Source organism: Canis lupus, chromosome 5, assembly GCF_003254725.2.
Source record: "Canis lupus dingo isolate Sandy chromosome 5, ASM325472v2, whole genome shotgun sequence".
Classification (NCBI taxonomy): Eukaryota; Metazoa; Chordata; class Mammalia; order Carnivora; family Canidae; genus Canis; species Canis lupus.
The window spans coordinates 2,745,310-2,760,810 of record NC_064247.1 but is presented as its reverse complement, the minus strand read 5'-3'; the positions used below and the strand labels follow the sequence as shown (position 1 = coordinate 2,760,810).

At 46.2% G+C, this 15,501-nt stretch overlaps 1 protein-coding gene across 7 annotated transcripts in view; it reads left to right on the top strand.

Moving 5' to 3' along the window:
* NTM (neurotrimin) overlaps window positions 1-15,501 on the top strand; it is a 940,510-nt gene that overhangs the window by 912,444 nt on the left and 12,565 nt on the right. For 4 of the 7 annotated variants that reach the window (XM_025464869.3, XM_049109742.1, XM_049109745.1 and 1 more), the window contains 4 exons: window positions 1,144-1,278; window positions 3,181-3,301; window positions 7,618-7,769; window positions 10,886-10,921. In XM_025464869.3, coding sequence (XP_025320654.1) covers window positions 1,144-1,278; window positions 3,181-3,301; window positions 7,618-7,769; window positions 10,886-10,921 — 444 coding nt within the window. Of the gene's footprint in view, window positions 1-1,143; window positions 1,279-3,180; window positions 3,302-7,617; window positions 7,770-9,446; window positions 10,829-10,885; window positions 10,922-15,501 lie in introns of those variants that run through there. The other 3 variants (XM_049109743.1, XM_049109744.1, XM_025464875.3) reach the window with 2 other exon arrangements.

Here is a 15,501-nt window from a genome sequence, read left to right as displayed (position 1 = left end):
CCTTCTTTACAACATAGTCATTTTCTGATTGCTGTCATTGTTATTTCTATAGTTACCTTGACAAAGGTGGTGACCTTAGCAATGTCATAGAACACATAGGATGGTCACTTTACATACCATACGTATGTGCCAGTTTCTTACTGTTGTCATTTTCATGCTTTAGATCAGCAGATCCATGTGAATTATGGAGAGGTTTTACTACCTGGGGACAAGTGCTGCTTTCTTTCCTCAATTCATGTGGGCTACTAATGTTAAGATAGTTTCACTCCACCTGAGTCTCCACCTGAGTCTGTGCTTCCCAGCAGATCATGGGCTTACTTTCTAAAGCAACAGGTATGCAGCCTGTGACAGTTATATATATATATATACATTGCTTTTATATTTGAAAGCAATTTGTTACCCCAAACAACGCTGTGAGGCAATGGGACTGTCTGTACATCAGGCCTGGGACATGTCTCTCAATGGCGACATGAAAGGGTAAGCTTTAAGAAAAAAAGAAAAAAAGAAAGGGCAAGCTTTGCAGCCCTGTCTTCTTGATCTTGATTTTCTTCCATATTTGTGATTAAAATTTGCTTATCTTACTGAGTGTCTAAATCTAAAAATAGGAGTCTAAATTTATTTTATCAGTGCCTCCACTGCCTTTTATGGCTTGTGCGTGCGTGTGTGTGTATGTAACTGCTAGTGTGATATTTTTAATTTAATTGACTCATGGTCTGGGATGCAGTGATCAGCTCTATGCTTCAAGGTTCAGCCTCAATGTACCTTGAAATCTGAGTTACTAGTCACCTATGGCACCTAACTTAGATCCCAGAGCCCCACTGCTTGGTAAGATTTGGGCAGCGTAAATGTCAAAATTATTAATCACTTATCGAGGACCAGTAATTCTCCAGACTCTGTGTTTAGTCTAGGCAGGAGCACAAACATTTCAGCTGGTCCACTGGGGAACTAAAGGAAAGTTGATGATGGAAGCAGTAAAAGGGCAGGGAGTTGGGGGATGGAGAACGGGCATCGTTCCCAAGAGTCGGAACTTGGAAATGGCACAATTCTCAGCAGACATAGCCATTTTATACTTTATTTTCTAAGTTCATACTTTTGGTGTTTTGTTTTGTTCTGTTTGTTTTCTCACTGCACCTTCTCCTGCAGCTGTGGGCTTTGTGAGTGAAGACGAATACCTGGAAATCCAGGGCATCACGCGGGAGCAGTCGGGAGACTACGAGTGCAGCGCCTCCAATGACGTGGCTGCACCAGTGGTCCGGAGAGTAAAGGTCACCGTGAACTGTAAGTGGTCTCAGGAGCCCCTCGCCCTGCACATGTGCCGGGCTGGCTACGGTCGTGGCCACAGCAAAGGGCCGGATCACAGAGCCAGCTGCTGACTCAGGCTGGGATGGGAAGCAGTGCCATATCATTGTCCATTCTCTGCTTCAAGAGAAACAATTCCAAATTCGAGTTTAAAACAAATTGCAGCTGAAAGTAATTTAATATAATCCCCAAACTTGACTTATATTCCTGGAAGATCATTAAATGGCCTTCAATGAATAATTTATAGAAATGTGTCCTTGAATCCCAATTTTTCCCATACTTTCCTCAAAATGTTTCCAAGCTCCTCACTCTCTAGTCCAGCCATCTCCATTGTGGGGAGCGCAATGCTAGGGGTACAAGGGAAATATGTGATATATTTATGGAAATTTGTGGTACATATTTACGGGGTATTTATGCGACCTCGTACTTTTGGGATTACATATGTTGATGGGTGAAATACACATTCCAGATTTAAGTATAAATAAACATACCACCAGGGTTCCCTCTGACATTGACCCTCCACGACTTCTCCCCTTCTTCCTCATCCTCTCTCCTCTTGACTTCTCATAGTACACCCTGACTCAGTTCCGTATGACATTTTGAAAGTTTTCTCTGTTATGCTCATTTCAGGAAGTCTCACGACAGGATGGAACCCAAGAACTAAACCAAGAAGCCTTTCCTTTTCAAACCTTGGGTGGGATGGAGGTGTGGGAAGGATATTGTGCCTTAGTGATTACTCATTCTTGACTATTTTGCTTTCTGTTACAATTTGAATCTACTTAATACACAGCACTTTAAGAAGCAAAGAAATAGGTATAACAATGCTACTGTTTTATATATATATATATATTAACTGAAAGTCATTTCGAGTCTCTATATATATATCAAAATTTGTGCCACCGATTTTTTTTAAGAGACTCGAAATGACTTTCAGTTAATAAAAATTAACCTGGAGAATAAGATGATGTGAGCAAAGGGAAAACCTATTTAGGATGATAAGTGAAAGCTAGGGATAAATGAACACAGGAAACACATACCACAAGGAGAGTAGATGCAGGTGCAGAATTTGGCTCTGAGTTGTGAAATCAAAGCGAGGAGACATCATCTGCTTTAAGGTTTATGTCCATAAGATGAAAGTAAACTCGTTGCTCGGGAGAAACACTGCTTTTCCTGGTACCGAGACCCAAGAGAAATTTCTCTTTAGTGTCTCCACAAATAGATCGCTTTGAGATATAGTCAACAACATCACGCACGATATTTCTGCAATAAATAGAATGCCAAGTTTATTACGGCTGTTTTTCATAATGCACTTCAATGCAAACGGTTGGAATTGCCAAGGGTAGTTAGGTAAAGACTTCAAATGAAAGCAGGCCAAGTTTACAGGTCTAGTTCGGTCTGGCTTGATTCAAGGATCCATTTTGGGATACCTGGAAGAATGACTGATCTGTCTATCCTTCAGGCAATTCTCTATGAATATTATTTCTTGCAACTGAGCTTTTGATGGGAATTGAATGGTTCGAGGTTATAGACTCTGGCAAGAACCTGGTGTGCAGGAATTCTATAAGGCAGATTAAAGGAATGTAGGGTTGATGGGCTGGCATTCTCCCACGAAAGTTAAAAAGTTTAAACAGGAAAAATGCCTGAATACCTGGTCATCCCACCTCTGCACAGAGGGAAACAGCAGCAATACCTGCTAGGAAGGCAAGCTTTTCCTTAGCACCGTGTTGAATGGTTTCACTCTCTGGCGCAATTCGTGTATCAACTTGTCAGCTCAAGCAAGCAGAGGTAGAGCAGGGAGGAAAAACCAAACCCAGTGAATGAGGCAGCCTGCCTCATTTTAGGATGTGTTTTAAAATGCTACCGCACATCTTCTCTCTGCAGATCCACCATACATTTCAGAAGCTAAGGGGACAGGGGTCCCTGTGGGACAGAAGGGAACACTGCAGTGTGAGGCCTCAGCTGTTCCCTCCGCAGAATTCCAGTGGTACAAGGATGACAAAAGGTAAAGACTCCCTCCCTACCCCACCTGCCCCCAAGGAGAAGGATGTTTTTCCAGGTTCCTGATTCCGGATGGTTACAAATGAATCTCTGAAAAATTTTCTTCTAGTTCCCACTAGCTATCAAGGGGTTGGGGGCAGAGGATATATTTTCTGATTATTCATGATTTTCAGCTCTGCTTTTAACATTTCTATGCAGAGTTAGCGCTCGCCAATCAACGGGCCTGAAAGAAAACATTTTCTTTTTTTTTTTTTTTTTGGAAAAGCAAAGTCTCTAAGAAAGGCCACCAGAAACGTTGAAAGGCCTGTGAATTTTTTTGTAAGCCAAGAAAATAAAGTGTTCTGCCCAAAGCTATTTTTAACACACTGTGTGGCTTGCATTAAGAAGCTGGGAATGTTCTCGGGGCGCTGGGAGTGGCCAAGAAGTTAGCAGGTCTCCAGGTCAGTCCCGGACACCATCGGTAGGAATAGATAAAAGAGTCCATGACCCGCTTTAGCCCTCCCTTTCTGCCTGGGTTGTTCTTTCAAGGTAAAGGAAAAGAAAGGGGACTGTTCCCTTCCCTCTCATTGTTGCAGCCATCATCGGGGTATCTGTTGTGATTCAGGGAAGATTGTCATTGCGAGGAGTTCTCAAATGGCGAGTTAGCACAGGGTTCAGCAGCTCAGAACAGCCAGGCAACACGACAATTACTGTGATCAAAGAGCTATTTTAAGGTGGGTGAACAACGAATAAATGTGCGAGAGCTGCCCATGTTCAAACACTTTAATAGAACCGAGGAGGGGGTGATGCAAAACTGTCTGGGGTGTGTATGGGGTGGAGGAGGAAGGCGTTACAGGGCCGAGAAGCTGCAGAAGACAAACAGCCCAAGGGAGATGGCGAGAAGGGGAGCACTGAGCAGGTGCAGGCCAGCAGTGACCCAGCTGTGCCCCTGCTACCTAGAACATCCACAGCGCGTCTTGGGTTTCTTTCTGGATGAGGTTGCTCAGCATCCGAAAGCCTTCCCTGTCTCGGAAATACGTCACTCCGTCATGAGAGTCGTTGCGTCCTCTCATAATCCTTCCAAATGAGAAGCAGTGCTTTTCCATCTTGAAGTACAAAGTCCGGAAGCTCCTTAACAAGGTGTATCCTATTCATTCGGCCCATTTTAGAGACAAAGCGTGTGAGGCAGAAAGAAGAAAAGCAAACACATGAAGAGATAAGAAATAGCTGGCTTCCCCCTTCTAAGAATTCAGAATCAAGCGGAAAGGAGTAACATCTTCCCATTAAAGAAGCATTTTTCTTGCAAGTCCTGCTTTCCTTGTCCCTCCCTCTTCCCACTAAGGGGCCTCCTATGTGAAAGCCTAGAAGAAACAGAAACACAGTAACAAAACACCACGGAGCTACACAGCCATTTCCTGAACCTTCGATTACCCAGGTCTTTCCCCAAACGGATAAGATGCATCCTATTTTTGTATTAATTCTTTATGGAAAAAAAAATACAAGCAAAAATGTAGGAGAAAGTGAGATCTTAAAATATGTGGAGGAAAAGCGATGTGGCCATAGACATAGACATGGGCATAAATGGCCAGTGGTGAGAAAAAAGGAAAAGACGGCCCTGCTTTGCGCCCCCTGTGTCACAGGAGAGGCGCTGGGTATGCATTATTTTCCCAGGAGGAAGAAAGCCCAGTCGGGTCCCTAGGAGACTTCAGACACCCCTGGCTCAAGCAGCCTTGATCCCCCACTGTCCAAGCTCTTCTTATGGTGGCTCCTCTCTCCCCTTTAACCGATGCTGGTCAGTTTTCCATGTGCTTCTCATTTATTTATTTCCAGTACTCTCTCACTGAGTGGAGTTGTCTGTCCTCTTGACACCCAGCTCAGCAAGAGCCGCTCTGGCTGCGAAGTCCTTGTCACTGCCGATCCATCCTGTGCCACTGAGGCTGGCAGGCAACCTTTCCTCCAGGCGGACCCCGTGGAGGGGGAGCAGCTCTACTCTAGCTCCATTTCCAGGGACATAAGCAGACATCTGGGGCAAATCAACGGTGTTTATATGTTGGGGACAGGCAGTTTTCTCAAAATTTAGGGTAGAAGTCTCTTTTGTCTACGTACTAGTACTGCCCAGCTGCACTATGTGTGTCATCAATCAAAGGGAGAAAAAAATAGGATGCTGTACTTGATAAGATCCACCCATCCATGGGGGCATGAGCCAATGAAAAGCCTCAGATTCACTAAAAACCCAAAGGCTGGGAGCAATATGGGACGGGGAAATGTGTGACCACACAGAGAAGAGGCAAGTGTGCCGTTCCAGAAGCTGCAAAGTGCTGCAAAGCACTGTGCGCCACTCCACCCTGCTTTTAGCTAAAGACATTTCAGAGCTGTCAAGCAGGAGCCTGCTCCGGGTAAGTGTCTCTCCCCACTGCAGCGCTGAAATCTAATTCACAGCTTGGTTCTGATGTGAAGGCTTCCTCCCCAGGCCAGGAAGGGCGTCAAAATGGCAAATGGGATCAATACACTTGAAGAGCTCTGGAAAACCTCCTGGTGGGTGGGCTTGTAGGGCTTTCTCTGGACAGCACCCCCTAGAGGATCAATATCTACGTAACAAGCTGGAAAGAGAAGGGTGGCGTCTGGCAGCACAGCCGGGCGCCTCATTCCCTTCCTACAGCGCTCACACTTTAATGAAGTCCGTGGACTCAGGCCAGTTCACTGCCCCTAGCTTAGGAGAGAGAAAAAGCTCCCGGAGGAAAATCTACATAATGAAAAGCAAGCAAATTCCTCCAGCCAACCTTTTTTGACTTCCCAGGAGACAGATGTTGAGCGAGAACCGAAGCCAGAGCCTGACTTTCTCTTCTGATCAGGGGTTGGGGTGACTGCGAAAGCCGTTCTGTAGTCCTACAGAGACAACATCTTCAGATGATGACGAAGCAACTGTCCTCTGTGCCAGAAACATGCTGGAACCCAGGGACAGGCGGGAGGTCTTGATGTCTGACCCCACAGAAATATAGTATATTGAATAACATTTTATAGTTTATGGAGCATTTTCTCATCATTGTCTTGCTGGGCTTCACTTTCTATTCTGCCTTGAATATTATATTTTTCAGTCTGATGACTCCGAAACCAACCATTGGCCCCAATTCCTGTCCCCTGAGCCTGTTCCGATGCACATCTACCTTGACATTGTTTACTTCCTACACATCCTGTCCCAGCCAAGCCCTAAACCATGCTCCCTGAGATCCTCCATTCAGAAGGATTTCTCTCCCTAAAATGTATCTTTCCCATAGCATAGGCTCAGCTTCTGGGCAAGAAAGACAAATTATTTCAGGGAAAGTAAAAGGTTGGCTTCAGGCCCATTCTCTGAAATAGGACATTGCAGAGCTTTTAAAAGGAAGAGGGTTGGTCTCATAATTTCCGTGTAGACATGCAATGGTAGTAGGAATTTTTGCTCACAGCATCCTGAGATAGAGGATATGAGCCCACCAGCCCCTAAGCAGTGTTCTCCTTATGCTCTCCACCTGCCCAGTAGAGGTATCCATGGTTCTAGCAGGTATATGTGTTTTCCCCACTCACCCTCTGTGGCCCTTCCCTACCACCAAGGACAGCCCTTGTGGTGTATTGGGCGGCCATTAACGGGTCGCTCAGGGAGACTGTCCAGGCTCTAGATGGTCATGTGCTTAGGATCTATAATCCTTTCTGGACTGAGTAATGATAATACTCTGGGCAGACCACTTCCCCAAGCCCTTCAGAGTACCCCGCTCTGAAGTGATCTAAAAGTGATCCTAGGTTCTTGTATCCTATTCACCACCAAAAATAAGCTATTATCTGTAGAATGCTTCAAGTTCATAATTCTTTATTTATTACCCAAGTCCTTGAAAACGCTTTGTTCTTTCAAACCCCTCAGGTTCTTCTCTCCCAACATTGAGGGTTGTGGTTTTTTGTTTTTTTGTTTTTTTGGGTTTTTTTTTTTGTTTTTTTTTATGGTTGCTATCATCATCATCTTCATTAATCTTATCATCAGCATCAATTATGTCCACACTTGGAGCACCTACTGAGTGGATATGACTGTCTGAATGTCACACAGCAGGCTCATCACCTGCCTTCAGGGAAGGTGGTGGCTATCTGTGTAGTGCCAAGAGTGTCTCCAAGCACATGCACAAAAATAGAGAAATACAACTATATGTCATTGTGTGTAAACTTGTGTACTTGAGCAGGGGAGAAAAAGTCATCATCATAATGTCAGAAAGGAGTCAATAAGACGATCATTCATTCCAGAGTCTGTCCTCCTCCTATGAGAAAAATATAACCGTCTCCTTTTTTTCTCCGTTTTTGTCTCTCTCTTGTTTCTCTCAGACTGGTTGAAGGAAAGAAGGGGGTCAAAGTGGAAAACAGACCTTTTCTCTCAAAACTCATCTTCTTCAATGTCTCTGAGCACGACTATGGGAACTACACCTGTGTGGCCTCCAATAAGTTGGGCCACACCAATGCCAGCATCACACTATTTGGTAAGACTGAGCCCTGAGCCGGGCAGTGAAAGCAGGAAAGGGTCACGTGGGACAGAAGGAGTTGGAAGGAACAGCCGGGACGGGGTGGCACATGCAAGAGAATCAGGAGAAGATGGGCAGAGGTGAGTGAGAAGAGAGGGGAGGAGAGTGACAGAGAAAGCTAGTGCATGGATGGGCACCGGTAGCCGGGAGAAAATGAGAAAGAATGCTCACGTTTCATTTGTAATGGGCAAAACCCTGAGGCAGGAGAAAAGGATGTTGGGATGGAGAACATTTTTTTCTCTTCAAGATCTACTCAATTGACTAGGTTTGGGGGTTCGAATTGGGTATAATAGCGAAGCATTCATAGAGGGACATTCACTATTTCAATACTTTGTTCACCAGACCAGTGTAAAATGTTACCATTTCTGAACTTTTTCCCGGCTGTTGGGACATAGGAGAAACTGGATTCTATTTATAAGAGTAGAGTCATGGGCCTCGGGATCCTGAATATTAGCTTCAGAGGGAGAATTCACAAAGGAAACAGGGATTTCCTTGCTCTTCATTTGTGTCAAAGGGTGTTGTCTGACTGGATTAAGATATATTTGTCCAGCCAAGCCACCATCCCGCCAGAAGTCACATAGTCATTCATGCATTAATTCATTACACAACTGTTTATGGGAGGGCTAAAGTGTGCACAGCAAATCGCTCTTCCTTCCTTACACACCTGGCAACTATATTGGTGCCAGAAGCAAGTAAAGGAAGCAAACAAACCAGCTCCCTCACAGACCCTGGATGTCTCCAGCAAGGACACGGAGGTGAGCCTGGGTGTGGAGGTCCGTGTCAGCAGCCGGGACTGCAGGCTCTGGCAATGACTTGCAGCCCTTGGGAGATGCAGGTTCACCCTGCAGGCCTTTGAGGCCCAAAGGTTGCCTTTGAGGGGAAATCCCTCCACGCCCTCGCAAGTTCAGGACGTTGGCATTGTTCAAATCCATTCCCCTAGTCTGCCCTGGTGCCAAGCACTCTTGAATATGATGCGAGGGAAAGTGAGGAAATTAGCAATTAGCAAGAACAGGAATGCCTTTTTTCTCTGAGAACTCCTGGAAAACCCCAATAGCTTCAGGTCTCTCACCCTCACCCCCAGTGCCTACCACCTCCCTCCAGGGCGCAGTGTATCCAGCAAACCCCGAATACGCCTGTGCTGCTCCATTGTCCCATCTCTGCTTCCAAATCCTATTCGGCCCCCCTTCTATCCAGCACATAAAACAAAGCCCAGCTTTATCCAAAGGGGGCTGGGAAGGGGATGGCTGCCTTGATCCCAGAGCTGGGAGCTCAGAATGGGCAGAGCTGTGATTAGAGTGATTGATCTGTCTGACATCTCTCACACAGGGATAGTCATAATTGCCCCTCACATTTGTCAGGCCTTTTCGGCTTTCTGGCAGGTGTCTGTCTGCAGAAACAGAAGGGCCGGGATTATAAAGGAAGGGACCCCTCCTTCCCTGGCCTTGCAAATCTGAGGCTCTCCTAGCGGTGCCATCCACCCCTCCCCAGCCCTGCCCTCCACCCACAGCAGCCCTCATTCCTGTAAACAGTCTTCCTCCTCCTTTGACCTCCTTGCTCTTCTGATTGGGATGCATGACATGGTTTTGCAATTGGCTTTATCACTACTGTCTAATTCCCTGGCCTCTTCCCCTTAAGCCATCTGAAGATGAGAACATGGAGAAGGCACAAACCTGAAGAGTGAAATAGCTGACGTTTGTGACAAGGAATGCAGTGAAGCATGCGCCATAAATCTGCTCTTCTCAGCAGACCCCTGGGTGGCGATTAGAACCTCTGCCTCCCCACCATTGGTCTGTCTGCATCCACCCTGTGTGTCACTGGGACGTTCCTCCAATTGCCAGCCCTCTAGAGCCCAGGCTTCTCAAAACAACAAACAACAAACAAACAAACAAAAATACAGAAAAAAAAAATGAAAACGTGATAGTATGTGTTCAGATAAGTTTAGAAAGACTGGATCAACCAAGATGAATGGGTTATACCCGGGAATGTTCTTTAATGCGGAGGTTTCAGAGCTTTTCCTTACATGCTAAATCTCTAAGAGGGAGAAAAGGCTGGAGCATTTTCCAAATTTAATCCAACAGAAAGCAATTTTCAAGCCTCAAATGAGAGACCATTTGTGCCCATCACAGCGGCTGACATAGTTCCGCGGAACTAGTAAACGTCCTTAGTGTGCGAGGTGGGTGTTTCCACCCCACTGGCTCTCACTGAAGTTTAGTCCAGACAGGGCAGCCCCAAAACTCGTGATGGAGCCCACCATCAGCAATAAATACAAACTTCTACGGGAGTTTTCTGTGTCATCTCCCATTGTCAGCAGACCCCCAGCCCGGACCCTTCAAGCAGACTAGGGCCACGGGAAAGCAGCATTTGTGTTATGCAAATGTGTGAACTTTGTGATGCAGCCCATTCTCCTCTAGCACCACAGAAAGCCAGCTAACTATCTCCATTGTGCCACCAACTTTCACACAAATCGCATTCCCTCATCATGTGACCTGAACGTTGGAAAGTGAAGAGTGCTGTGCAGGGAGGCTCCATCCTGGCCAGTATGTCGGGGCCCCTTAAGCCAGATGGAGCAGGGTAATCCTTCCTATGGTGAACCAGTGTCCTGCGCACCTGCTCCCTAAGGCTGCAGGGATTGCAGGGCCCCCATCGTGGTGGTTCTTGGGGCCATCTTGCTCCTGCTGCGGTGCCACGGGACCAGAAGTTCCTGAGCTTGGTCTCCCAAACTGAGACAATGTTGGGGGAGGGTAAGAAACCTCATCTGGGAAGGGACTTTGGTCCTTTGTTGCCACATCAGCCCCTCAGCTCAGCACAGCTCTGGGAAATGTATGAGTGGCCATCTCCTTCACTCTTCAACCATCGCGTCCAAGGATGGAAGCATAAGGCACGTTAGTGTTTCTCATGCTGCATCTTGTCCTACCACCTTTGGTTTTTGTGTCTTCCTTTATTTATCCACCCCCCCCCCAGAAATGTATGTGAAAGGCAGTATACAAACTATATATGATGAATATATAGCGGCTGTATATAATATATGTGTTTGTTTTCATTTTTCTCTCCTGTATGTCCCTCACCCGATTTAGAACTAAATGAGCCTACAAGCTCAACTTTGTTGCAAGGTCAGTATCCCCCTTGCTTTATGGTTTTTCTCCCCTCCCCTTTCTCCCGAAGTCCCCCCTCCCCCCCCCCCACCCCTCATTACCTGTCTGTGAAGTTGCTTAGAGGATGCTCGAGAAAGCTAAGGTCACTGGAGCTGATGGAGCTCCAAGGGTAGCTTTCCTCTCTCCATGCACACACTGCCCCAGAAGGGCCAGGAGGGTGGAGATCAGTGTAAAGGCTGAAGGTAGAGAGCATGAGTTTGAACCAGTAGGGAGACAGTCCAACCCACTGAGCAGTTTTCATAGGAAAAATCTTCTCAGCCGCCCCTGAGCCACAGAAGCAAACACCGTGTGTGTGAAGAGGTAGGCATTCCCTGAAATGCATCAGCTGGTTCGCAGCAAGATTCTCCAAGAAAAACAGGTGGGCAGGATGCAGCAGGCATGAGAGTCTGTAAGCAGTGACCTGGAGGGAGATGCCACCGAGATCTAGTTCAGAGCCTGACGCTTAGTGGAGCTGTGCTAAATGTTATTGAGACTCAATTTCCTCTTCTATAAAATAGAATCGATCTGCCTTATATACCTTAGAGTTGTCCCAACGTTCAGCTGAAACTGCATAGTAGAAAGGCTTTGAACACTGCCAGGTGCATTTTGAATCGTCCCCGTCCCATCTCCAGATGCAGGCTGAAAGGCAAGAATTCCCTTGGTGTCACGTCACAGAGTCAAAACTCTTGTGCCCGGGCCCTCTTCATCTCATCTCCCGTTAAGCCCTTCCCCAGACACAGCTCCTGCGTCTCCTGCCCGGGTGCACACAGCCTCTCTGACTTTCCCAAGGCCCGCCAGCCCAGCGTAAGTGACTCACGAAGGTCTGCTAGCCTAGCGGAGGGGGTGTCGCTGACTGTGCCTGAGCATTGGGGCAGCAGGGAGCCTGGCCGAGGGCTGGAGGAGGCTCATGCTGCACCTGCCGCTCTTCTCCTCCCAAGGACAGTGCTGACCACAGGGTGGCTCGGCAGGAAGGCAGCTGTGAGGCTTTGCCCACCTCCCGCCCCAACCCCTGCCCTGTCTCATCCCATCTGCCCCCACACCCATCCCCTGCATCCCTTCCCATCTGCCGTGCAAACAATCTTTGGAGGCTGGCCGTAGGCTTGCAAGGTGGGAAAGGAGAGGGAAGGAGATACAGATACGTTATATGGGAAGCTCCTTGACACACGAGCAAAAAATACTTTTATCAGGAAAAGATTCAGGACTGCGTCCCTCACCTTGTGATGCTGGGTGCCGTAGTGAGGGCACCGCAAACAGGAAAATGCAACAAAGGAATAGAAAGTAAAAGTGAAGTCAATGGAGATATCAGGTCCCATTTATGATTCGACTTGTGTTTGTTGAGCCCCAGTGCAAGGATATCCACGGACCTAGAACCAAGAGCTTTAGGAGAGTAGCTAACCATAAATGGTAAAAGGGAGGCGTGCAGGACGGGAACGAAGAGAGACGGTGTGAGAGGCTGTGCTTTCAGAAGTGACCAAGCTCATTCGGATCACTTAGCTCTTTATTTGCAGAGAGAGTAGGAGATTTTAAAAGAGGCAGTGGCTGCTTCTGGGTTAGAATTTACCTGAAGGTGTGCTCAGCTGATGGAGGGGCCACCGTCCCACACCAGAACCAATGATGACAATACGGACTAGAAACACACAAGTCATGTCTGGCCGCTGAGCACGGGAGTGGGAGCAGGACACCTAATGGCCAGGCTCCACCCCTCTGCCTCCCTCCTCTCTGCTGCAACAGTGCATTTGGGTGACAGGATCTGGGCGCCAGCTCTCAGATTCTCAGAGTGCTCTCAACCCCACCTCCTTCTTGTTGAGTACAGGGCAATGGGTCATTGCCAAAAGTTGTAGATTACAGACAATCTGGAATGTTCCAAGATTTGGATTAGCGCGGTCTTCAGGACAGCTATTGGACTCTTGTACAACTGAAGAATATCTTGGAGAAAACAGACCTTGCACCTGGGGCATTTCTCCATTCATCTGAGTTCTTTCTTTTTTTCTTTTTTCTTTTCTTTTTTTTTTACCTCCTCCTTTGCTAGTCTGCTATCTATTTTCTCAGGGAATACCCCTAAGTTATGCTCATCTTATCTCAAAAATACCAAGCAAGATTCATACAAATGCATGGATTTCCACGGACAAGGTACACTTGGCTTTAAGAGAAGTTCTCAGCTGTTTTGTTACCCAATATCTGGACGGACTAGAGAGATTCTGATAAGAGAATTTCATTCCTCCTCAGCATTTTCTGCCACCCATGAAGTATTTCTCTGCTCCCCTTTTGCAAACACAACAGATTGCATGTCACCCTCTCGTATTAATATTTGGTGGTACAGGACTCCTGCCATGATAAATAAGGACTCGGGGATGCACCACCATCCCTCACCGAGCTCCCTCGCAGGCGAGCGTGCCGGGGCCCACTCTGCAAACTCAGCGTCTTGGTAGCTGTTCATTTCCCATCCGCTGTCCTTTGTCTTTTATCTCCTAGGCATGAAGTCAGATTTGATGGTATCAGTGGGCTGGGAAAGGTTGGCTGATTAATGCCTGTGAACCTCGCAGTGACTGTCAAACCAACTTATTAAAGAATGGGGGAGTAAGTAAACTCTGTGTATCAGAAGGAAAAAATTGCAGCAGGAAAGATGATCAGTCCTTCCCTGCAGAGGATTAAAGGTAGTTAATTAGGCGCAGCCACCCAGCAGTGAGCGCTTCTCTGGCACGTGTGTCTAAATACTGAAGGTAGAGAAAGGCGGTCTCCCATCCTCTTTCTGGATGGCGACTGTACCGCGCTGGCATACAACCAGCTCTCCTCTGCCCCAGAATCAAACAGAAGCCTAGGCACTTAGGTTTAGCTGCGAGCATTGGCTTCGGTGGCAGAGAGATCACATTCTGGATTGGCCGCAGACACCGACGAAGAGACTTGAGGGTAGTGGTTCTTTTTTTCTTTTCTTTTCTTTTCTTTTCTTTTCTTTTCTTTTCTTTTCTTTTCTTTTCTTTTCTTTTCTTTTCTTTCTTTTCTTTTCTTTTCTTTTCTTTTCTTTCTTTTCTTTTCTTTTCTTTTCTTTTTTCTTTTCTTTTCTTTTCTTTTTTCTTTTCTCTTTTCTTTTCTTTTCTTTTCTTTTCTCTTTTCTTTTCTTTCTTTTCTTTTTTCTTTTCTTTCCTTTCATTCTATCTTTATTTTCAATACTTTATCCAATTATACATGGCTTCTCATTAATATATCAACAAAAAAAAAATCACAAACTTCAGTCAAACCTTGGCAAGGAAAATACTTGAAAATGGTTGGATTTTCAGGGATCTTTTGTTTTCTTGATAGCCAAGAATGAACTCAAAAACATGAGCCTATGGGTGGCTCGGACGCACCTTGAAGATTCAAGCAAGGCTCACACTCCTGCACACTGGTGCAACAGCGATACCACATCGCGCATGATATGGGAAGCATGTTAGCATTTCTGCGTCTCTCCTTGGCTCCAAATCAAAGCGGGTGGGATGGAGTGCAGCATCAGAGTAAATATAAAGAATATCTTGGCTGGAAAAAAAAAAAAAGAATATCTTGGCTGCACTTCCCCCCCCCCCGCCCCCGTTGTGATGATAGGTAAGGGGGACTTCTGGTCAACTTCATTTAACAAGAAGTTTCGAAACAGTGCGACCTGGAAAAGCTCAAGGATACACTCTAGCTAAGGATGAATGTCAGATAGTCCTTTACGAGGTGGACGCTGAAGAGTACTGACCTTATTCAAGTAGTGTGTGTTAGACATTCAGGAAGAAGAGTAGCTGGACTGGAAAAATTCAGATGAAGCTGTTTATAGATCTTTGCCTTTCAGAAAATCACAACTGGTCTAGATCACTGGTGGGAACTTACGCTTTCCGTTAATTCCTTTCTGTTAGAGCCAACAAACTACCAAGTAGAACCCTCCTCTGTGTCCTTCCTCCAGCAGAGTCTAAACTAGCACCCCATCAGTCTATGGCTGCCCCCACCAAATGTTCCTACATCTGCCTGCTTGTGGTTTGGGGTCGAAGGCCTATGACTACTTTTTCGTCCATGAGTCCCTCTTCCTCTTTCCTCCTGCCAGTCATCCTTCTCCCTGGTACAGAGAGACTCAAGTCAGTGGTGCCTGAATGAGACACTTCATGAAAACAGCCCCACCTTTGCTTCTGGGTGGGTCTTGAGGCCCCATCAATCATCCCAAGGAACTGTCCTTGCTAAATGCACAGATGACGTGGAACCAGCACTCCTGGCTTTTCTCTACTACCTTGACTTGACATCAGATCTGTGAATCGTACTTTTGATCTTTGATCATACATCACCTCTTACATCTTTTTCAGAGTGGCTTCCCAGCGTTGGCTAATGTCCACTTCGGTCAAGAGGGATATTATATCTCAAGTGCGCTTAAAGAATAGATAGAAAGCTTGAATACATACATATATATTCATCTGACTTTGGTCCAATGTTTTAGGTTAGTTTAGGTTGAATTATAACCAGGTTGTCTTCCTTCTATACGCAAGGACTTTTTTTTTTAAGACTTTATATATTTATTCATGAGAGACCCAGAGAGAGAGAGGCAGAGACACAGGCAG